Below are 22608 nucleotides of genomic sequence, written 5' to 3' on the forward strand. Positions count from 1 at the left end.
GTGGGTACCAGTGTGCACTGTGTAAAGACTTCATGTGCTAACTGTGGTACAATGCACATTAACATGCAAATTGTAAATTATTTTGATGATTTTTTTTGTTGTTAATGTGGTTAATGAGCCTCCAGTAATGAGTGACAAGCCAGGACTACAAGGAACATGTATCATTTGGAGTTTTTGGACCTATTTTAAGGACTAATCTTTGCTTCTGCTGCCTGAATTATTCATTACAAGCAGGCCAACAAAGTGAAGTACACTACAAAAACATCAAGAAATATCAGTGTAACACAGAATTACTGAATCAGAGACATAAAAAAATGAATTGATAAATATCCTGTGATTGGCATGAATGCATTGCTGCTTTGAATAAACAAAGAAAGGAGTCATGCTAACCCTTTTAGCCTTCAAAGCTAACCACCAGCAGGCTGGTGTCTCACTAAGCGGAGTCATTCACGGCGTACCTGTTGGTTACGAGATCGATCAGGTGTTGCTTGAACATGAAGCTCCACTTTTTGATGATGTTGAGCAGGGCGCTCTTCATGCTACGACCGTCCATCCTCAGCCACCCGTGAAACACCTGCACCAGCTCCAGAGCCTGCACCTCCTCGTAGATCTTCTCATAACTACGGAAGAAAGGCTTCATGTCAGCACAAACAGTGATGTGCTTCATTGTGTTGACTCACTCTCCTTGTTGACTTGTTGACGCCCACCTGTCCACCTGGTCTCTGAAATTGTCCAGAGTCGGCGGAGTCTCGGGGACTTTGTCCCCGTAAACCTCCAGGTCCTGGCTGGTCAGAATGTGGCTATACAACAGGAACTGGCGCATGAACTCCTTCCTGTCATCCACGTACAGGTAGCTGTAGTGCTCCAGAGAATAGCGAAACTCACAGCACGCCGCCATGGTGCTCTGCACACGGTCCATGAGGATATTACGCATATCGGCCAGGTCGGCCATGTCCTCCATGTCAGCCTGAAGAGGGTATTAAAATGAGAGTCAGCTGCATGTGAGACACTACAATGGAAATAGCAGCGTGCCATACCTGGTAGTGCGGGAAGGGGCTGTGCTGGGCGAGGCGCGGCACCAGCGAGGAGATTTTGAACACGTCATTGATGAGGTTCTCCACCAGCACAAAGAGGTTGTTTGCAACCCCAAACTCCAGGGGGGGACTGAAGATCAGGTCGGGGACTTTCAGATCCAGCTGAGCCTCGAACAGAGGGGCCACAGCAGCTTGCTGGTCTGCAGCGAAAACAAAGGGGAGACACGATTATCCAATCTCACTGTAAGGCTGTTGACTTTTGCATCAATCAGAGCATGGTGCAGCACATGAACCCCCTTCTACAGCTCTATGAAGTCACAACAGTCGAACCAGCACAAACGTCTTCATCCCGTCACAAACTGTCTGCTGTTCTCTGCAGTAAGTGGTTTTGGGGACACACCTCCTGCAGATGACTCAGTCTAAGCCTCCATCAGTGTGTTAGCACGTTACTCCCAGCCACATCACCACCTCCAGCGTCTGAGCTTCAGGGAGGGATGTCTTTCTCTTCTCTTTCCTGCTCCAGCTCCTGCTGAGGTCTAAGTTCATTTCCTCTGTTCACATTAAAGTTTCTCTTTCTTCAAATTTTAAAACCATTTCTCCCAGTTTAGGCTGGATTCAGCTGGCCATGTGTCCACAGACACACCTGCCCTGCCTGAAGATGGACTATAAGTCAATTCCTTTGTGGAGGGATGTATAAGTTAGACCACCAGATTATTTAATGTGTTTCATCTCAACAGTAAAGCTGCTAGCCGTAACATGGATGCTAAAATGCTACATTGAGCTGAGGGGAATTGCAGAGGGCAGCTATTAATTCTCTCATGAGTTCTCCCTTCACACTGCAGTCATTTGATGTACTGCTGATATAAAAAACATAGATTAGTGCCGCTTCAAAACGACCCTGACTTCTTCTTTCATTTCAAAGGACAGTTATGTTTCCGAAGCCAAACACGATACTGCAGGAACCGAAGCTTAATTCCTCAGCCTTTAGAGCGCGGACCTGCTGTTATCATGGCTGCCCCTGAGATATTTCCTGGGTCGGTTCACTCAGTTCAGAGCCATCCTAATCATGAAAGAGGTTTTGAACCCACACAAGGAGAAGGAAAGGAGGAGAGGATGATGAAGTAGAAACCAGCGAGAAGAAGGATTGGACACAGTAGCAGTCTGGCTACAATCCATCTCATCTTGAACCTCATCCCAGTCCATCTAAACCAGCTGACAAGACTCATGCCAGCAAGCAAGTCCAGAACTATTTCATGTCCTCAGCCAATAGAGGCAGGCACTCAATTGACATCAAAACCCCCCAGAGGAAGCGTTGCTAAGAAGCTGTCCAACTCAGAGCTGGCTGGAGGATGATGTGGAGTCACTACTAGTTTCTGATATTTACTTTTCGATTGGCAGCAGCTTCCTGGCTGTGAAAAGACACAACAAATAGTAAATGTGTCAGTCATCTTACCGGTGTTATCCAGGAAGAACCTGAGGGAGCACTCCACGCTGTTGAAGAAGCCATCTATGATCATGTCATCGATGTACTCCACGTAGGCCTTCCACTCCTCAGAGTGTGGCTTGGCTCTGAACAGTGTCTGATTGGTCTACAATATAACACACACACACACACACACACACACATCTCAACCTCATTTAAAAAAAAAAAGGATTTCAAAGCAAATTCTGAAACGCTGACTTTAGAGTGATGAAACATGAGTGACACTTAAAAGCCGATTTAACCCGTGAAAGCACCTCAAGCAGGGAGTGAATCTTTTTTCCGGAGGACTGGATCAGACCGTAAAACCTGTCCAGCCTCTCCGTCCTGTCGTCCAGACTGAGCAGCGCCTCCTTCTTGCCCTCCTTCCTGTCGAACAGAGGGCAGGCCCAGGACCTCATGCAGCTCTGGATCTGCTCTACGTTGTCCTTGGCGCTCTGGAGTCGGCTCTCCAGGTCGCACACAGAGTTGCGTACCTCCTGGATGTACTGCCAAACATCTGAAAGATAAGCAAGGTCAAGAGGGTAAACAAGAAAAAAATGGTGTGACAAAGACACCAGAATCCAGCAGCAAAAACAAGGTCAAAGAAAAAAAAAAAAGCTCCTCAGTCTGAGCATATATATATATATATATATATATATATATATATATATATATATATATCTGGTGCATATATACATGTACATGTACATATATATATATATATATATATATACATATATATATATATATATATATATATATATATATACATACATATATATATATATATATATATATGCACCAGAGAGGTACATGCATGATGGCTGAAGTCACAGACTGGTTGGGAGGCGTGGCTTCGGGGTGAGCTCCGAGAGAAAGGGGCGTGTGTTTACTTTCAAATCTGGCTGACTCTCACTGAGTTTTCAAAATCTCCTACCCGACCTTTAAATATCAATAAATTTCACATGTTGTACAGTAACAAACAGTCTGTGTCATCCTACAGAATTCCATGCTTGTCATAGTGTCACACTGAGGGGAAAAAAATGGCCGTCTTTCGCCCCTTCACCACATCAATCTACAGCGCACAAGAAGCTGGGATACACACAGACTACAACATAAAAGCTGTATGTGGTGCAGAGGGACCGAGCGCTCGTCCCCACAGACAGCCGAGTGCATCGGCCTGTACCGTAAACACTCTCCTCATTTGTGCCGCGTTCCTCTGGGGAGTCCCGGAGTCGGAGAAACTGACAGCGCGCCTGCCAGCTCTGCGTCAATCAGAGCTTATCAATGATTGAACGCCGCTCCTATTCTTATTTCATATGTTTCTTCAAAACGCAAAGCTGCTCCGCTTTCATTACGTCTCAGCCTGAGAAGGATGGAGCAAAGAAGAGGAGGAAGAGGAGGAGGAAGGACAGTCTAATAATGCCTGAAAATTGTCATCAGTGACTCAAAATCTGCATCAAACATCTTATTTTCCAAACAAACGTCTCCATCTTGATACAGCAGCAGTATTCTAGGAGAAGTCTTTACAGGATTCTTAGTTTACACACCAAGCTGACAGGCTCACAGTGGCAGCAAGAGCGCTAAAATCACCTTCACCTTCTCAGTATCGGCGTGTTCCAACTCCTTGTTGAACCTGCATCGTGTTTACATGCAGACAAACAAATGCTTTTTTCCTCTAAATGTGCACATACTGTCCCTCTCTCCGCTCCAGACAACTAACAACTGATAACACTGAGGCTCTCACCTAATCCCAGGAGAGAGAGAAAATTAACTCTCATATGTGCAAAAATGTTAAAATAACTGCTGCAGTTGGAGGGTTACAGCCCAGATCCCGAGCCGTGACGGCACTGTAACTGAGAGCATTAAGGAAGCTGGGCAAAGACTCAAAACAAACAAGCCGCCGCCGCCGTGCAAACTTTCCGCATGCTGCAATTGCTGCTTTCTGTGACAGTGAATCAAAGTACATAAACACAGCCGTGGTCCCATTCAGTAATGAGAGCAGGCGAGCGGGACCGCTGCTGTAATATAGCAGAGAATAAAAGACTGTAAACACAGTCTGATCACGTACAAAACATCCATCTAACGCTGCAGCCGTGGGCCAAAATCAGACCTACATCATCATCATCATCATCACCTCCATTGTATTGCATAGTGTAAGAAGAGGACTGTATGTTAGGTGAGACAGAAGGAAATAAGACATTTGAATGTGTCATTTCTGTGCAGCTGTTAGGGTCCAGACCTTCGCTGTTCCAGTTCAGACTCCTCTCTGCCTTGCTGAGCTGAGCATCGAGGTCCCTGAGCTGGCCCTGAACTAGAGGACGCTCCACGTCGAGCAGCGAGTGCATCACCTGCAGCCAAATGGTGGCGGAGGAAAGGAAAGAAAGAAAGAAAAATTAAAAAGACAGACAGAGAGATGTGCGGTGTGACTTTCAGCTCCTGCTAAGTGTGTACAAAAATATCATTATATTATCACTGCCACCGAAAAGGCCAAGCAGAAGCCCAGAGCGTCAGGACAGGGTGTCGTCCTCATTAAAGTCCCCATTTCTGCATTCTTCCATGGCTTTAATTGGACCTGGATGTGTAGCTACCTGAAGCAGTGAGCTGCTGGATTTTTTTTTTTAAGCTATAATCACCTCATTGTGCTGGCTGTGTATGTGTGGCTGGGTTAATTACATCGCTGATTGCTCCGATATTGTCTTATGCTACTACCATTTTGTCCCCATGCTCAGTTGCTGTTAGGAGCTGGATGTGTTGGTGGGTTCGTCCTTTTCCTCAGATTTATTGAAATAAGAGCCAAAACACAAATTATCCGTGTAGCAACAGTGAGGACATGTAAAGCCTGTGTGGTCTATTAGCATCAGGCTTACAGAGCATATTATATGAATAGTGAATGCTACGTCTTTCCTTTAATTTAAGTATGACCCAGAGACGGTATATAACTGGATGTTTTAAATTTCTGTAGGAGGCTCCAACCATCTTGGCGGTAACCGTGTGCCTAAACTTCAAATACAGGCAAACAGGTGGAGCATGGGTGAAGCTGAGAAGGCAGCGTGTACTGCAGTACCTCAAATGGCCACCTGAGGCAGCCAACAGCATAGATTTGGTCTCTACGCAGGATTCTGTAACACCTAATCCACTAATATGTGATCAATGTCCTGGTATATGTGGCAGCTGCTAACTTTCCCTTTGTTGGATCAATACATGGCTGTTGTATCTGAACTCTGGGAGGCAGCAGACTGCGGTACAAGCAGCAGCCACACAATGAACTTCCTCACTTTGATTCAGAAAGCAGTGTATGATGTCAGAGGAGGCCTCCATCTTGGTTCTCTTTATCTCTTTATCAGTGATGGATATGGATTGTATCTGAACACTTCCACAGCTGGAAGCCTGTTAACCTTGTTGTATCGGCTCGTGGTGAGGTCCAGGTTGGCCACGTAATCCCACAGCTGCCCCCTGGTGGTGTAGAGCTCCACAGCAGTTTTAGGAATGGCCTCTGTCTGCCTGGCGTCCAGGTACTTCACCTCCCTGAGTACAGATGCCAGCTGGGAAGTGCATCATAAAGTGCATTAGAAGGCGTGGGTTCTAATATATGACACCAAAAGACATCATGTATTCCACTGAATGACATTTATGAATAAAACAGATGAGCTTGATACATCAAAGTAACTAGAAAAGGGCATTTCCTGAAGAAAATGCAGGTTTGATTGCTGCAGCTGAAGCGTTGCTTTGAACGCTGATGTGAAGGATCGATGCTCTGAATTGCTGGAGAATCAGAGCAATTCAGAGCTTTGTGTGCCTCTGTGTGTCAGCCTGTCACCATGGTAACAGCAGAGGAGACCTCAAAAACCACTCCAACTTTGAGAGCCTGGCGCGCGGAAACGATTCCGAATTAGACAATTCTGAATACAGGTTTGATAGAGCAGCATCTAATGAGCGTTTTAAGACTGAAATGGAGTCTGTAGCTTGAAATTTGTAGGAGGAGATACATTTGGCAGACGACCCTCGTTGAAGGGCTCTCTCATAGACTCCCATGTTAAAAATCGCTTAATATTTGAAAAAATTATAATTGTTTGAAAAAACTTGAAGTTGACCGGATTTGAGTCGGAATTTCCTCTGTGAGATGAACATTTTGATAGTTGAATGGCTGAAATCGGTCAATGTATGCTGAAGATACGCTGCACCAAAAAACGTACGGAAGAAGAAGAAGAAGAAGGAGGGTGAAGAACAAGAGTTTGATTGTTGCCTTGCAGCAATCAAACTAAATAAATCACTCAGAGGCTGTACATGTAAGAAAAGTAGCAGAAAAACAACCTGCGGGCTGAAGTTGACTGAGATCAGCTGAGTGTCCGGGTCCCTGCAGATTAATGGCAGGCTCAGGTTGTGCTTGGAACTTTCGCCCACGGTCTCCGTCCACGCCTCGTACAGGCTGGTGGAGTATCTGCAATGACAAAAGGGCTGACGTTTGTATTTCAGCGGGGCCACATAGAAATTAACATAAGCAAAAAAAAAAAAAAAAAGCCAAGCAGCTAAAAGGAATGTGATTGAGCCATTTGCCCCAATCCTCTGAGGTTGTAAACAGAACGAGAGGCGTGATTGGCTCGTCGGTATCAAGCAGACAATAAGGGCAGAGGGAGCGCGGTGAAGGTGCCGGCGTGGTGGTGGAGGGGGTAATATGAGGATAAACGCTGATTCATCTGCGAGAGTCTGGGAACAGACAATATGTCAGGGCTCTGTACAGCTATATCAATCTGTAAATAGCCACGATTATGATGAGAACTTCAGTGCGCGCCGTGTGCTCCTTATTGGATTTCTGCTGTGAGCTTCATTTCCTGATAGTGGCACCGCAGACGCAGAGGCAATCAAACGCCTCGGTCATGGCCATAAATCACGCTGCATTTTGTCTGTGGGGGTAATGAGTGAGGATGCCCGTCCTGTTCCTGACTAGAATATGTATGATAATGGTGCCGCTCATCGGAGACAACGGCCACGATTATTGCAGCATAACAAGGACTCTAATTTCTGATGGGAGTAAATTGAGGGCAAAGAACCGGTGTTGTTCATCATGCCGTTACTCTGCCGGGGCGACATAAAGTGAAGGAGTGATATTGAGCCCGTGAAGCATAAAGAATGGCCGTCTGTCTGTCTGGGAGCGGATCCGCATGTGTGCGTACAAGTGCGACGTCTGTCTCATTCACATATTTACACACACGCATTTCCAGTCGCGCAGACAAAAGTAATTCAATCTCTGTTAACCTTTTGCACTGCACAGTGAAAACACACAGAGAGCAGACTGTATATAAAGCCGGACGACATGACAGCTCCCCGGCTGGTTTTTATCACACAACAATCTCTGTTCAAATGCTCCATTTTTTGCAGATGTGTTTGTATTTTATCGGCTATTGTCGGTTAAAAACGGAGGAAGTGATGTTGCAAAGAGCCAAGATGGCAGCGCCCCCTAAGGAAGACATTTTGGTCTTACTTTGCCATATATGTGAAATACAACGGGGCAGAGGCGCCCTCGAGTCCGAGTCTGAGTCATTTGATTTTGAGTATCTGCCGATACCGAGTCCCGATACTGAGTCCTGATCCGATACTTTCAGGACTCTCTATAAAGCCACTCATTGCCTTTACATTGTGTGTGTGTGTGTGTGTGTCGCGCTACCGCCACACTGGGAGATTTCACACAAGCATCGAAGTCTCGAACCCAGGACCTCTCGCGCCAAAGGCAGCTGTCATACCCCTACACTACAAGACACAGAGCCACCCTGCATAGAAGGCATTAACTTTGACAGCCCTGATAAATATATATCCGAGTCCTGATCGGGAGGTAATGTCCGATTCCGATCGAGTCTGAAATCACGTAATCGGGCCCGATTTCCGATCACGTGATCGGAAATCGGGCCCTAACCCTAACCCGGTGGGCCGGCACACATTTTTGGGCCGGAGATGTCATAATTTAATCAAAAAAGTATATTTTAAATATTTTTATCGGCCGTGATGGTATTTGAGAGACATAACACGGCCCATTGGATGATTTTCTTGAAGGACATTCAGCTAGTCCAATGAAATCTGTCAGCGCCCTGCTCCCTCCTCCGCCCATCATGTGTGTGTGTGTGTGTGTTTTGAAACAACACAATGAGTGCATATGTCCCCAGGTGTGTCGGATGCCTCCATATAAATACTGATGGTGGGCCGCCATGGCCAAAAATGCCAGGGCCAATTTTTAGACCCAGTCCGGCCCTGGGCGGAGCCACGTCATCCATCTTTATACACAGTCTATACTACATGCAGTGGCTGAACTTGTGATTTATATCTAGGTTATAGTTACATAGCATGTTTTTTTTTTATTTGCTGTCTTGTTTGTTTACTGTAGTGACTAACTTTGCCCTCAGGGATTAACAAAGCCTCATATTTTCTGTTGCCAACACTGTAAACAAAAATATTAAGCAATAAAAAAAACAGTTAGGCGTCAGAAAGGGTGATTTTCTGTTCGAATAATTAAAGAAATGTTTCTTTTAACCACTGCTCCGTGAAGCTAACGCTCTGACCTGGCAACAGCAGCGATTTCCTTCAAAAGTGCAGAAATAGAACGTCTTCCTTTTGATTTTCACAGAGCCGAGTCCGACTCCATACACACAGCATCCCCTTCCCTATGGGATGCTCTATCTTGCGTGTGTGGGGTTTTCATGTTGGCTGTGGGTCTATAAAGGCCATTTCTCACTTGGCATCAGTGAGCAGTGACAGAGCATATGGGATTATGGGAGCCCCGTGAAATAATCTGCAGAGCAGCGGCGCAGTAATGAGAACATAAATCACGCCCGGAGCTGCGTGTCTACATGCTATTCCACCAGGGGCTGCTTCATAACTGTTATACACTCAACTAACAAAATCACAAATGTTCGGTTTAAAAACAGCGCCGGCTTTAAATCGCAGGGGGGAAAACAACATGTCATGGGTGCCGCTGAAATCTGATGCATGTTGATTAGGTAATATTAATCCCACTTTCTGTGCTTTCATTCAGTACATACATAGTTTGAGTCTATGCATGATGACATGTAGTGTAACAGACAGATTAGACCCCTCACACACACACACCTGTCCAGCAGTTGCATCATCTCCTCATACTTCTGGATGACCCGCGCTCCCTCAGCAGATTCCAGGCACCTGCAGAGAAGATGAAATATTACAATCCATGCAAAAAGGTCACACCCAGCAGCCGTTTAATACTACAAAGCCGAGAAGTGAGCGATTAATTCACACTGCGAGCAGCGGAAATGCATGACCACATCAAATTTCATTTTCTTCTTATTATTATTATTATGTGATGGAGACTCACGGGGAGGAGAGGTGTTTGAATTTGAAGAAGAGGGCCTGGATGCGCTGCTGCAGCTGCTGAGCCCATCGCAGACCCCCGGCTACTGCCGGCATGTTCTTATTCACCGGAGAGGAGCCTGAGGAGGACGGAAATCATTACACAGAATTACAGGTGGATGCAGACTGGGCAAAGAAAACTAATTTTAAAGGAAGCAAACAGAGATTAGAAATGAAACTGAGGAACTTTTTATTTTTATTAACTTAAAAGGTAATTGTGTTACGAGCTATGTCGACACTTAGCATTCTCTCCTGTGGCAGATACAAGAACCTGCATGCCTGCAGATTAATGCACTGCCACACATTTTTCATTTTTAGAAGGTTAGAAGTGATGATAAGTCTTCGTACAGCAGGCTTTTTGTTTTGCCTCAGTGCCAAGAAAATGTTCAGTTTTATCCAAATATTGTGTTCATCAATATTGTGTAGTAATTTCCATAATTCCATTCAACTGGCATTTCTTAGTGTTACATAGAACTTGCCTTGTCACACAATCCACCCACAACAGTGAACACTGCCTACATAACATGTCATTTTAATATCTTTGTCACAACATAGATCAAGGTTATCAATACATGACTTAAAAGCCTGTCAGACATCTGAAGCTATGCTGAGAATGACGTGGTGTCGCTGATGTGCTCCTAAGAACAAAATCCCAGACAAAACCATTGACAGTAAAAACTATGGACAAAGCATCCATGACGTCACCCGTTTGTTTCTGAAGAGCCGTTCTGAGGCTCGGTGGGAGATTCCAGGACATTGATGACCGCCGCCATGTTGGCAGCATCACGTCCAAAACTCCAAATATGGACAAAGAGGGGGAGCACGAGCGGGGTTTAGGGGGGCGGGCGATTGTGGAAGCAGGAAACTCACGTTGTGATACGTCAACTGTCTGTCACTCAAGCGGCAACGCCCATAATTATGCGTAAGTCAGAATACCGTTGAAACGAGTGAGTTGTAAAAAAATTCACCCTCCCTACAATTGACACTAGAAGAGAACCTATCATCTGAGACCAGAGTGGTTTTTTGTACCAGGCTGTAAACATGTTTTTTTCTGCTGTGAAGTCGGCCATTTTAACATGGGGGTCTATGGGAAATGACTCTGGCTGCTTCTGGAGCCAGCCCCTAGTGGTTGCAGCATGAATTACAAGTTCTGACACTTCCGCATGGGCTTCAAGACTCGCTCTCAAAGTCACACCCTGGTCGTCCTCGACGGAGGTCTAATTGTGTATGTGTGTTTGGTTTCAAAGTCAAACTTTCCAAAGATCTGACTCTTTTTAATTAACGAGGTTTAAAAATCACAACCAAGTTTAATCCCTACAATAACTTCCACAGTGTCCTTGAGGCGTTCTAATGAATCACACTGTTCACTGATCTCAAACTTCTTTTCCCCAAATTATATTTTAAGGGACATTTTGCAACAAAAAAACTTAAAGGACTGTTTCACCTAAACCACAAAAAGGGACGTTACCAACTTAAGCCACAACAACAGAGGTTCCCCCTCTCCCCCTCATTCCTCATTCAGGACGCCCCATCAGCCCTCTGAACCCCAAACGACACCACTCATCACAGCCAGAAACCAGACTCTCAGCTTCACTGTGTTAATTTTCACACCTAATAGAAAAAGAAGAGAGACGCCCCATCTGACCGCAGCTTAAACTGGGTAAGTGTTGTGTAGCGTGCATTGTCATGAATCTCACCCAGCTTCTCTGCAGCCTGAATGTGTTTGTTGTAGAGGATTCTGCAGCCGTCCAGCTCTTTGTCAAACATGGACACAAGGAGAGGGTATCTGTCCAGAGCATCTGCAGCCACTAACGGCCGCTCCAGCAGGCTGCCAAACATATCCACGACCTGCAGACATCACACAGGTGAAAGGCCTTTATGCTTGTTTGCCAGTGTGTGTGTGTGTGGGAGAAAGAGAGATTAAGCAAGCAGACCTTGAAGGCGTGCTCCAGTCCGGAGGCGTCCTCAAAGGCCTGACAGAAGACGGCTCCTAGCCGAAGGTCTGTGTCATCCACCTTCAGTTGGAACTCCCTCACATCTTCTTCAAACTCCTGCAGGGCAGATAGCTCAGCTTAGACCGACAGCCAAACCACTGCGAGCCAACACCGAGCTGGCACAGCACAATTCTCTTCACATCTCACCGACTCAAAGACGTGCAGCAGAGAACACCGACTGTTTCCTACGAGCTAAGTAAATTGCTTTTCTTGCTATAACTCGGGAAGATCTTGGTTAAGCAGCTAGATGCCATTTTTTTTTTTTAAGAACAAAGCAAACACAATCATGTGTTGTTTGCCGGGCTAAGAAGTAGTCAGCACTGTGAAACTAATCTTCACCTTGTTGATGACGTCCAAGCAGTCATACGGCTTCTCTGTGAACAACTTGTGAACTTCCACAAACTCTTCGTGAAGCTGCTGCACCGTCTGGCTCAGGGCTCGGCCTCGGACGCCTCCGATCTCCACTTTCTCCAGCTTCATCAGGTCCTCTGCTGTCGACAGGATGGCCTGAAGTAAAAGACACAGCAAAAAAAAAAAGTTAATCGACAAGCTAACATCTATTTTTAGAGCTGGTGGAAGTGTTTTCATGCTCACCTTAATGGTTTGGAGCCTGTTAACGAATTGATCGAATCCAGAGAAAACCAGGAGCGGCGAGAAGTCCCAGGGCCTCACTGAGCTCCCGTTCTTCTGGTACTGTCTCAGGTTGGCCCGGCGGTCCTCATAGGTGCTCCTGAAGAGCTGCAAGACCTCCAGGCTGGTTTGAACCTTCAGGAGACTCTCTGAAAGCTCCCCCTTCAGAATCTCCTCTGGAACTAGGTACGCCCGAGCCTGGTGTCAGAGGGCAGTCACAAGTTAGCCTCTTTTCAGTGCAGCCAATCACCCAAAGGTCCCTCCATAAACTTCAGATCATCTCTAGAACTTCCACTGCTGAGCAAATTGTTCCTCTCCACCCTCCTGCAGTTGTACCCACCCTTCCCCACACTCACTTCTTCCTCAGCCCTCCTCTTCTCCACCAGCCCACCTGTTGGTCCCATAAGGGGCATTCTTCCTGAAACTGGCCCATCATATAGGACACCTTTTGTGCACTTATCATGTGAATCTTTCCACACAAACTTACACAACAAATTGAGTGAAAGGCACTCTGGGGAGGGGTGGAACGGGAGCCAGCAACAGCAATTTCACCGCAGCACCCCCTAGTGGGTTAATCCAGGCCTGACGGCTGACAGGTTTTTTTCTGGCAGGGTACTATACATTTTTTGGCAGCCAAAATGGAGGCTTGCTTCCATTAAAGCGAACACAAAAGAAGGGAATTTGATAGTATAAAGGTGAAAAAAGTTCCACCCACAGCCGCCCTGTGGTGACAGGCGATAAACACTGAGCGCTAAACCATAAAATTCACAGATTCACAGAGGAGAATGTGCAGCTGACCTGCTGGATGAGGAGGTTACAGGTCTCCTGCAGCAGAACAGTTAGGCGCGCTGGGGTGTTGTAGTATCTGGAGTTTGCCCACACCAGGCACACTGTGTGCATCAAAGGGCCGATCTGACCCTTCACCTCGGGAAACTCTGCGCTCTCCATGTCCTCAAAGAGGCGCTGCAGGGGCTTCAGGTAGGTGCAGATGTCCTTTGCCTCCTCCAGAGCTGGCGAGAAGAGACCGGATCAAAGTCAGCTCAACAGCAGTTAAGTAAACCACGACAAAGCATCACAGACATTCAGAGTGTTATCACCTGCAACGACGTCTTGCTGCATTTTTGTGAACCCTGGGGAGTAGCTGCTCTCCAGAGCGTCCAACAGCATGGCCATCTTATTCACTTTGGAGGAATGTAACTGTGAGTGGATGCACTTCAAATCTGCATGTCTGTAAAGAGGTTAACATAGAGAAAAGTAAGAACAGAAGAAGCTGCAAGCTGCAGTAATCATCTGTCAATTGACTCCGTTATTATGGAGTCAAGAGCAACCAGGCTCGGTGGCTTTGTCTCATTGTTTGGGGCCAGGCGCCGCAGCAACATCACACATAAACACAATTACCCCCAAAGCATGAGGAATACTCTTATAGGTCATATATATATATATGTGTATATATATATATATATATATATATACACACACATATATATACACACACACACACACACACACACACATATATATATATATATACTGTAAGATAATGCTGGTTCTGTCATTTAGTGAAGGGAGCTGTACAACAGCTCCACCTAGAGGGTCATTTTAGGGCTACAACCATCACAAATTAGAGACTAAAAACACCCTTTAACATCAAGGCAGACAGCAGGACAATGCAGGTCATTTTACATCCAAATGTTATGGCATATATTAACAAAGAGAACATAAAATAAACATTGAAACCTGACCAGATAAAATCAAACTGTATCCTCAGAGCAGACAATAACCTCCAGTACTGTCCACTGAAGAGGCTCCAGTACAATAAATAAAATGTGTATTTGTAGGAAAGAGAGAACTATTATTCAGAATTTCAATTCAGAGCAGTCAGACTCAAATAACGTCTACAGAAGTTTAGAGTTTACACTGTACAGCTACTGGATGGTCGCTCTGAGAGCAAAACTTTAAAAAACACTACGTCTTCACTATTAGTATAAAATAAATTGGTTTTAAAGTCTGAACTTATCAGAGGCGGGTGAAACCAAAGCGAGTGCACAGCCTGCACACTGTGTCGGAGTCAGAAGCGAGTGTTTGTCTCATTTGTTTATCAGACAAACAAACAGTAAAGGATACTGGCCTCATAAGATTTAATTCTGCCGTGGGAGCAGATTTATTTCAACAAAGAAATAAAGAGCGTGCTGGGCCGCAAATTACATTTTTCACTTGATAGCACTGGCGTTCCGAAGCTCGGAATAATCAGAAGCAGCAGAAACTTGTAAAAGAATCAAACTTTAGGATCCTGTGGGGACGTGTTATGCTCTCTCTCTCTCTCACACACACACACACACACACACACACACTCTCTGCCAGTGGCCACTGTGTGTCTAATAACAGAGGTGCTGACCTGTTCTTCCAGAAGAGCAGCTCTGTGTACGGGGTCGGCTTTTTGCCCTCCAGCAGAGCCTCAGATGAGTCTTTCTTCAGGATGGCGCAGATCTGATGGCTCCACTCAATCACTGCAGACTCCAAAGAGTGGATAATGCTCTTATCTGCTATTTCCCCCCTGTGAGGTTTCACACAAAAAAAAAACCCTTTAAGGATGGACACGCAGGAGAAATGATGCATGCACATGATGTTTTATGTCGGTGCTGTCCGCTTACTGTTTCTCTGTCTCCAGGGCGGCTTGTTCCATCCTCTCTGAGCCTGCAGGGAGAGGCAGCAGAGTCTTGCCTTGGACTTGACCCGACACCACAAACACGCTGGTCTTGAGGTTGTGGACGTGGCGGCTGATGTCCTGGCACATGACCTGCGGCCACCGAGTCTGGTTCTTTCCATTAGAGAGCAGTGGGGCTACGACCTGGAGGAGTGTGGGGAAACGGTGGAACAAATGAAAACAGGCCTTCAGGTCTCAGGAAGCCTTTTTAGCACAAATAACAAAACATGAAGTAAAAATGTCCATTAAAGAAGATATTCACTTTTACTATAACTGTTGTAAACTCTTAAGTCTGAGCCATTTCCATCATTAGCATTACAAGTAACCATGTCAGCCCCACTCATTTGAGCCATTTGTACTTAGAATAACTGGAGCTTACATTGGAGGAGGTAATGTCAGGTGGTGGAATTGTCAGCGAGTTAGAAAATATGGCAGCTCTGCTTCTCTGTTTTTGGTTTTACATTATGTAAATATTGCTGGAGAATCAGAGCGATTCAGAGTTTTGTATGCCTCTGTGTGTCAGCCTGTCACCATGGTAACAGCAGAGGAGACCTCATAAACCACTCCAACTTTGAGAGCCTGGCATGCGGAAACAATTCGGAATTAGAAAATTCTGAAAATAAGTTTGATAGAGCAGCATCTAATGAGCGTTTTAAGACTAAACTGGAGTCTGTAGCTTGAAATTTGTAGGAGGAGATACATTTGACAGATGACCCTCGTTGAAGGGCTCTCTCATAGACTCCCATGTTAAAAATGACACCGAAATTGCTTAATATTTGAAAAATTATAATTTTTTGAAAAAAACTTGAAGTTGACCCAGAATGTCCTCTGTGAGATGAACATTTTGATAGTTGAAGGGCTGAAATCGGTCAATGTATGCTGAAGAGACACTGCGCCAAAAAACATACAGAAGAATAAAAAAGAAGAACAACAATAGATTTATGGTCTTGCAGCATACATCAAACTAATAACTAGAAAAGCATTTCCTGAAGAAAATGCAAGTTTGATTGCTGCAGCTGAAGCTTTGCTTTGGACGCTGATGTGAAGGATTGATGCTCTGAATTGCTGCAGAATCAGAGCAATCTGAATTTTATTTGCTGAAACACGGTTAAGAATTTAAAAAGATGAAGCTCTTATTTTGAAAAGCAAAAAAAATCTTAATATGAAGATATGAAACAGACACTGCTGAAGACAAGAGCAGTATGAAGTCATGACCTTAAAGAACAGCCTGTGAATAAAATATATGAAAGTTCTGAGTTTGATTAGTTTATAATAAAAAGTTTAAATAAAGACGTAGAATCCCAGTCTGCAGCGGCCCCGCTTCATTAACCATCCCTCTCTGCGGCTTACCTCTTCAACCAGAGCGGAAAACTGCTCCAGTGCCGCATAAGACAAGTCCCCGCACACCAGGTCTTTCATGGACTCTGGACGCAGCGCTGCGCCGCTCTGCTTCATGAAGAACACCGCCTTGTTCTTGAAGGCGCCGGGGAAGGAGGCGCCGGGCTGCAGCAGCCCGGCTCCGGTCACAGACACCACCAGGATCCTCTGCTCGGTTTTGTCCAGGAAGTCCTGCAGCACCTGCCGGCTGTCCTCGGTGCAGACGCATTTCTGCCATTTGTCCTGCTTCAGTTTGAGACTGCGCAGCACGTAGTCTCCTATGAAGTCCAGTCTCTTGTCCTCAGCTGCGGGTTGCTCCTCCATGTTGTTGTGTCTCCCGTTCCGGGTCAGCGCTGGTGAGTGTATGAAGTGATTTGTTTCTCGGCTTCCATGGTAACGCAGTGTTTACAATAATCAGGCCTGTTGCCGAGGGGACACGAGCTACCAGGAAGTGACCCAGGACCAGGGACACCCCAACGACCACAGATTGTTCCCTGACAGGGTTTGTTTGAGTTTCAGGGAAGTTGTTGGCAGAGTGTGGCCATGGGAGGCGACACAATCAACACGAAGGCCGCATTAGAATAAAATGACTGTGAGAGGTGACAGTTAAAGGACCAGGTCACGGAACAGGGTTTGAAGAGTTTATTTAGGGTTTGAAAAGTGCTTCATTTATTTATAAAACTCTTGAAACATGAATCTATGTGGTGGTTTTTCTCCCTTCTGGAGAACGTTCACACTTTGTTCACATTTTTTAATAAGAACATTAAACGGTTACTTTGAGCTTGTCTAGCAGCAAGGTGGAGAGATCATGTGGAGTCTGGTGGGCAGCAGGGAGCACAGGGGGAGTCTGGTTTCAGCCATGGCTGCCCCCTTTGGTAGACAAAGTGGGAGTGATCTTGAAAACTGGGACCAGGGGGGAGAGAGGTGACATGAGACGAGGCCACTGCAGGGTCCAGGCAGCAAAAAGCTGACACTGTGTGGAGTCAAGGTGATGGAGATAAAACCTCCGCTGGAGAGGGAGTGGACGAGGAGGGCGTCATCTGTCTTTGGGCTGAGTCTTGGGACTTTGGGGGGGGGGGGGTTGACGTCAGACTGCAGGCAGGGCATCATCTGACACACGGGTGGCGTCACCTGGGGAACAGACTGAGGAGAAGCACCGGTGACCCTGGAACAGCTCTGAGGGACGCCACGGCGACCACCACGAAATCCTCACAGCAATCATGGCAGTAGGATGAACTGAGATTCAGCTTGTTCATGTTAGCAGCGAAGTGGATCATACTCTGAACACATGAACACATAGCTACTGCTCGAATAAATCAAAGTCTCTTCCTGTTACAGACACACGCCAGGCTTAACGGCTCTGTGGCCTTTTTTTTTTTAATCCAGATTTCTCACAGGTTGAAATGATGAAAAATCTGCAGCACACAGAATGAGAATGAACTAAAAGACTGCGTAAAAAAAAAAAAAAAAAAAACATATTTGCATTTTAATTGAATAGCTTGTGCAGCTTCTGGATGCTGGAGGAGTACCTGTGCTGTAAGGGGTCGGTTAATTAGTTTTTATGATTGGAATAAAAAAAAAGAATGATGTTTACAGCTGCACCCTGTTAGCTTCACTTTTAATGAGCTCACACTGCTTTTGTAAAATGTCCTTTAATTTATCACACAGTGAGGATGTTTACCTTTTATATTATCCTCATCAGCACCAAGGGAAGGAACTGATTAGATTTTATTATTGAAACAAAAGCCTGGACTGAGGTTCAGATGGTTTCTGTGAGGAATGTTTTGCAGCTTTGAGTGTCTCACATGTAATTGCTAAATCTGGCCACAAGGTGGCAACAGGGGACTTTATACAGCCCAGATAAAGCAGAGCAGGACAAGCTTCTTTGAACATGTGGGCTCCTGGTTTCACTCAATTACACACCGAGCAGCTGTTTGAGAGGATCTGATCATCAAATGACATCAAACATCATGTCTGGTGTGTTTTGTCTCATGGAAGTCCAGAACATGGTGGAACAGCACCTCAAACGGAGGTGTGTGTGTGTGTGTGTGTGTGTGTTGTGAGTCCCTCAGATTGTTCAGAAGCAGCGGTGAAGGAGGCTCCGTTCCTCAGAATGACTTTGAAGATTAAGATGACAGAGCAAACAGAATCATCGCAGCCAGACTTTCCATTTCAGAATCAAACGAGCCGCCCGGTCACCGATAGAGACGGAGCTGCTGGCCCAGGGGGACGCCACAATTCATAAAGCAGGAATGTCTGAGCCACAATCTGTAGATTTATCCTGAGTCTGTCCCAGCCTGGACACGCTGCAGGTCCACCGACTGAGCAAGAAATAAGACATGAGGACACATGAAGGCTGCAAATTCAAATAAAACAGGGCTGAGGTGAGACCTCTGATGGATGAATCCCCCATGGATCCTGCCTGGGACAAGAGGAACCAGGATCTGCATCACAAGGGGAGCACATAGAAGCTAGTCAGAGGCAGCAAGGTGGGGAGATCATTGTGGGGAAGACTGGGGAGTCTGGTGGGCAGAGAAGGGACCCAGGGGGTGTAGGAGGGGCTGAAGATTCACCTCAGAAAGGAGCTGTGGACAAAGACACCTGTGCATCTTCTCTTGTTCTACCACACAGACAGACTTTGGACAGGCTGGCCTCCATCAGTCCAATCAGCCCTTGTAAAGTCTGATGAAGGGTGAGGCGAGCAGGAACCAGGTGTCTGTGAGGTCAGAACAGACCAGTTCTTCCACAGCAAACTGGAGGCTGGTGCTCCATGTGAAACCATCCAGCCAGGTTTAAGCCTTCAGTGCACGGCCTCTGCTGCATGTAGGTACCTGGTGTTTGCTGCATGGGGATAACTTTTCCCATAGAATCAAAACATCCCCATCTCCAATAGTTTGGGCGTGATAAAGGCCGCGTCAAAGCATCATGACTTCAAACACGCTGCAGTCCGTACGTCTCCAAAAACCATAACAATCCAACCACCTTTCTATAAAAGAATTCATAATTTCATAAAAGTGTAAAAAAAAAAGTATTTTTCAGCTGCTGCAAACTTCACTCATCAAACCAAAACAGCGTCCCTGCACACAGGTGGCCTTATTTTATGTTTTAAAGACTTTCAGGGGAACAAAACACCGTTGTTGTTGTTAAATCACACACAAAAAAAATCACAAAAAACACAAATAACGGTTAAAATGGAAGTAATAAAAGTAATTCTCATCATTATATGCTGAAATAAGAACCTCTCATCTCATCACAGCCCCTTTAAATCAACAGCCACACACACAAAATTCACACAAATGGTCACAAAACACACGACTGCAGATTCTGTACCGGCCCTAGCTGCTGTCAAATGGCATCATAAGCTCAACAACGTAGAATATAACCAGAAAATGTGTCTACAAGCTTTCATTACATGCACTTATTTGTGATATTATGTTGTAGTTCCTCATTGTCACCAGCAGAGGTCTGTAATGTTTCAGCTGAGTTAAAGAGTTCAATTCAAACAAAGTGCACGTTGTGAAAATAACACACTGTATTGTTTGTGATAATGATAAGACGCAGAAGAATGAAGCGCTCATCAATAAATAAGTCATGGTTTTCCTTTAGTAGGGTTGAATGTTCTCTGACCCTGGAACTTCTGAGCGAGGCCGTCATCGTGTCCTCAGGTCCTCTGGCTCGCTCTCATAACATCTGTGTCCATGTTAGCTCAAGCTCAAAGCATGAATATGGATTCAAAAACAGATATGACATTAGAACATGAAGGGCACACCAAATGCATGTCCCTGAAGGCATCACAGGGTTATGATAATGAAGCGTTCTTTCTGCTGCCCTGGCATCAGTTCTCTGTCTCAGCTTCACATAAACCCTTGTAAACAGGTACAGTATAAAAAGGTATTTACGAACCTGTTAAAATTCTTCTCTCTTCCTCGTTTTATTGCTTTCAGATGTGTATCAGCACCACAACAAGAGCCCCGTTGGATTCAATTCAGAACCAATAACCAGTGTTGGTGTTTGTCCTCTACGGTCCGTCCACACGTCTTCGCTCCTCGCAGCCTGGGGACGTGACCAGAAAAGAAAACATGTCTTATCATCGCTCTCATACAACGATGTAGAGCTCCGTGGACATTCCTACATCTTAAACTAGAGTTTAAAAATGTTCTTGATCCAGGTCCAGGATGTTTAGCTGTGTGCAAACTTCTCATTTAAGGAAGACACAGCATGTTTCCAGCGTCCAAACATGGAGGCCTTTCATCCTACAACTAATGAGATTCAACAGCCCGTCCTCAGCAGGAAAACACAACACAAGTTCAACATTTCAGTAATGTCTGACTTTAACCTGTAGTTATTTGATGCTGCAAGTAAAACTGAAACTTAACCACAGGTGAAAACAAACCAGCTGGTGGTGTCAGGGGGACTCAAACCCCAGACTCCTCCAGAATGAAAGTCCGCCATGCTGCATGTGGCTGTATCTGTTCTATGGTCAGAGGACGTCGGGCCCTACGTCTATATGGTCCTGTTAGCATAAACTTAATTAACGTGTCATATCTGGTGGAAGTTATTGAACAAATGTGTTTATTTTCCACTGTACACTGAAAAACAAATGGAAAAAGTGGCAGCGGTAGTTGATAGATAAATACAAATGTAAACAACTTCACAGTTTAAAACTTTAGATTTTACTGAGTGTGTATCAGTGTCGCCACAAGGAAACATACAGCAGTCAGCTGTTAGCTTGTCACTTAGCATATAGCCCTGCAATAGACTGCTGACCTGTCCAGGGTCTAACATGTTGTGCAGACATTTAAGGTCGGGTAGGAGATTTTAAAACTCAGTGAGAGTCAGCCAGGTTTCGAAAGTAAACACACGCCCCTTTCTCTCGGAGCTCATCCCGAAGCCACGCCTCCCAGTCACATGGACGCGCATCACCTGAAGACGAGCTGCGGTCTGTGACTTCGGCCATCATGCACGTACCTCTCTGTGCACAGAGCAGGAAGAGAGTGACAACCAGCCAATACTCCGCACAGGGTCCACCCGGAGGATTGGCTGATGTTTTTAGTGTTTTATAGCTTCCCCAGATGATTCATATTCTTCGTTTTAATGCGAAACTGCCGAACTAATCGGTTGCTATAGGATTGTAAAGAGAAGTTACACTAATTTAACAAAAAGTGCATCTGAATGAAATCTCCTACCCTACCTTTAACACAAACACACTGTTAGCTCATCGCCTGTCAACAAAACAGTCATCCGTTAGCTTAGCACTCAGCAGCACACCTGTTAGATTGGCAGTAAAGTGAGGGAGCATGACAACGCCAGCAAGACAACATACCTAAATCAACACCAGGCCTCAGTTTACCCTTTATCACAAGGTTTACATGAAGTGTTATACACTGCCACAAAGACACCACATGAGTGGAAAAACAACCCACCTGAAACTTTAAATACACTCTTTCTAGGCACGTGTGACTGACATGAAGTCACTAAAAAAAGCATTACAACACCAGACCTTTAATACCTCTCACACACACACACCATAAACATGTGGCTTGCTACCACATTAATGACGCTGTCAATTACCACAGGAGGGGGCTGCAGTATAACACACCGACAGCTCCTTTTAACACACGCATGCCCTCACGATGCCTCACACATGAGATAAACACGAGTTTAATGCCTGCTCGCCTGACAATGACCTCACACATGTTGCCGCGGTGCCAAGCAAAACCTGTTCCCTCAGTGATGATGGAGCTTACTGGGACTATTTGATTTCATAGGAAGCAGTTTGAAAACACCAAAATCATGCAGAGACCACAAGTGGACGCAGAAAATGTGATTCATATTGCATCCGGTTACACTCTGTGCAGTCCATCTACGCTTCACACACACACACTTCCCCCTTATTGCATGTAGCTTTTGTGCGCCGCTTCCAAAGCATTCCTGGCAAAAGCTGGCTAACCGAGAAATGTGACGCAGAGTCTGGTCCTGAGGATACGCCACATTTTATAAAGGCAAGCATCTGTTTCAGTAAAAGCCGGTCTC

At 45.4% G+C, this 22608-nt stretch overlaps 1 protein-coding gene across 2 annotated transcripts in view; it reads right to left on the bottom strand.

Annotated features, from left to right (window-relative positions):
- The window catches only part of dnah9 (dynein, axonemal, heavy chain 9), a 111461-nt gene extending 89190 nt beyond the window's left edge, over nucleotides 1–22271 (bottom strand). The window contains exons 1-20 of one of the 2 annotated variants that reach the window (XM_028408172.1): nucleotides 22257–22271; nucleotides 16549–16875; nucleotides 15146–15342; nucleotides 14890–15048; nucleotides 13592–13722; nucleotides 13293–13504; nucleotides 12459–12692; nucleotides 12204–12371; nucleotides 11805–11921; nucleotides 11568–11718; nucleotides 9836–9950; nucleotides 9595–9663; nucleotides 6811–6937; nucleotides 5895–6041; nucleotides 4739–4847; nucleotides 2772–3013; nucleotides 2488–2623; nucleotides 1038–1234; nucleotides 708–967; nucleotides 459–620 (exon numbers count right to left, since the gene is read on the bottom strand). In XM_028408172.1, coding sequence (XP_028263973.1) covers nucleotides 459–620; nucleotides 708–967; nucleotides 1038–1234; nucleotides 2488–2623; nucleotides 2772–3013; nucleotides 4739–4847; nucleotides 5895–6041; nucleotides 6811–6937; nucleotides 9595–9663; nucleotides 9836–9950; nucleotides 11568–11718; nucleotides 11805–11921; nucleotides 12204–12371; nucleotides 12459–12692; nucleotides 13293–13504; nucleotides 13592–13722; nucleotides 14890–15048; nucleotides 15146–15342; nucleotides 16549–16875; nucleotides 22257–22271 — 3275 coding nt within the window. Of the gene's footprint in view, nucleotides 1–458; nucleotides 621–707; nucleotides 968–1037; nucleotides 1235–2487; nucleotides 2624–2771; nucleotides 3014–4738; nucleotides 4848–5894; nucleotides 6042–6810; nucleotides 6938–9594; nucleotides 9664–9835; nucleotides 9951–11567; nucleotides 11719–11804; nucleotides 11922–12203; nucleotides 12372–12458; nucleotides 12693–13292; nucleotides 13505–13591; nucleotides 13723–14889; nucleotides 15049–15145; nucleotides 15343–16548; nucleotides 16915–22256 lie in introns of those variants that run through there. The other variant, XM_028408171.1, reaches the window with a different exon arrangement.
- Nucleotides 22272–22608: the final 337 nt, after the last annotated feature.

This window comes from Parambassis ranga, chromosome 6 (genome assembly GCF_900634625.1).
Source record: "Parambassis ranga chromosome 6, fParRan2.1, whole genome shotgun sequence".
NCBI classification, from domain to species: domain Eukaryota; kingdom Metazoa; phylum Chordata; class Actinopteri; family Ambassidae; genus Parambassis; species Parambassis ranga.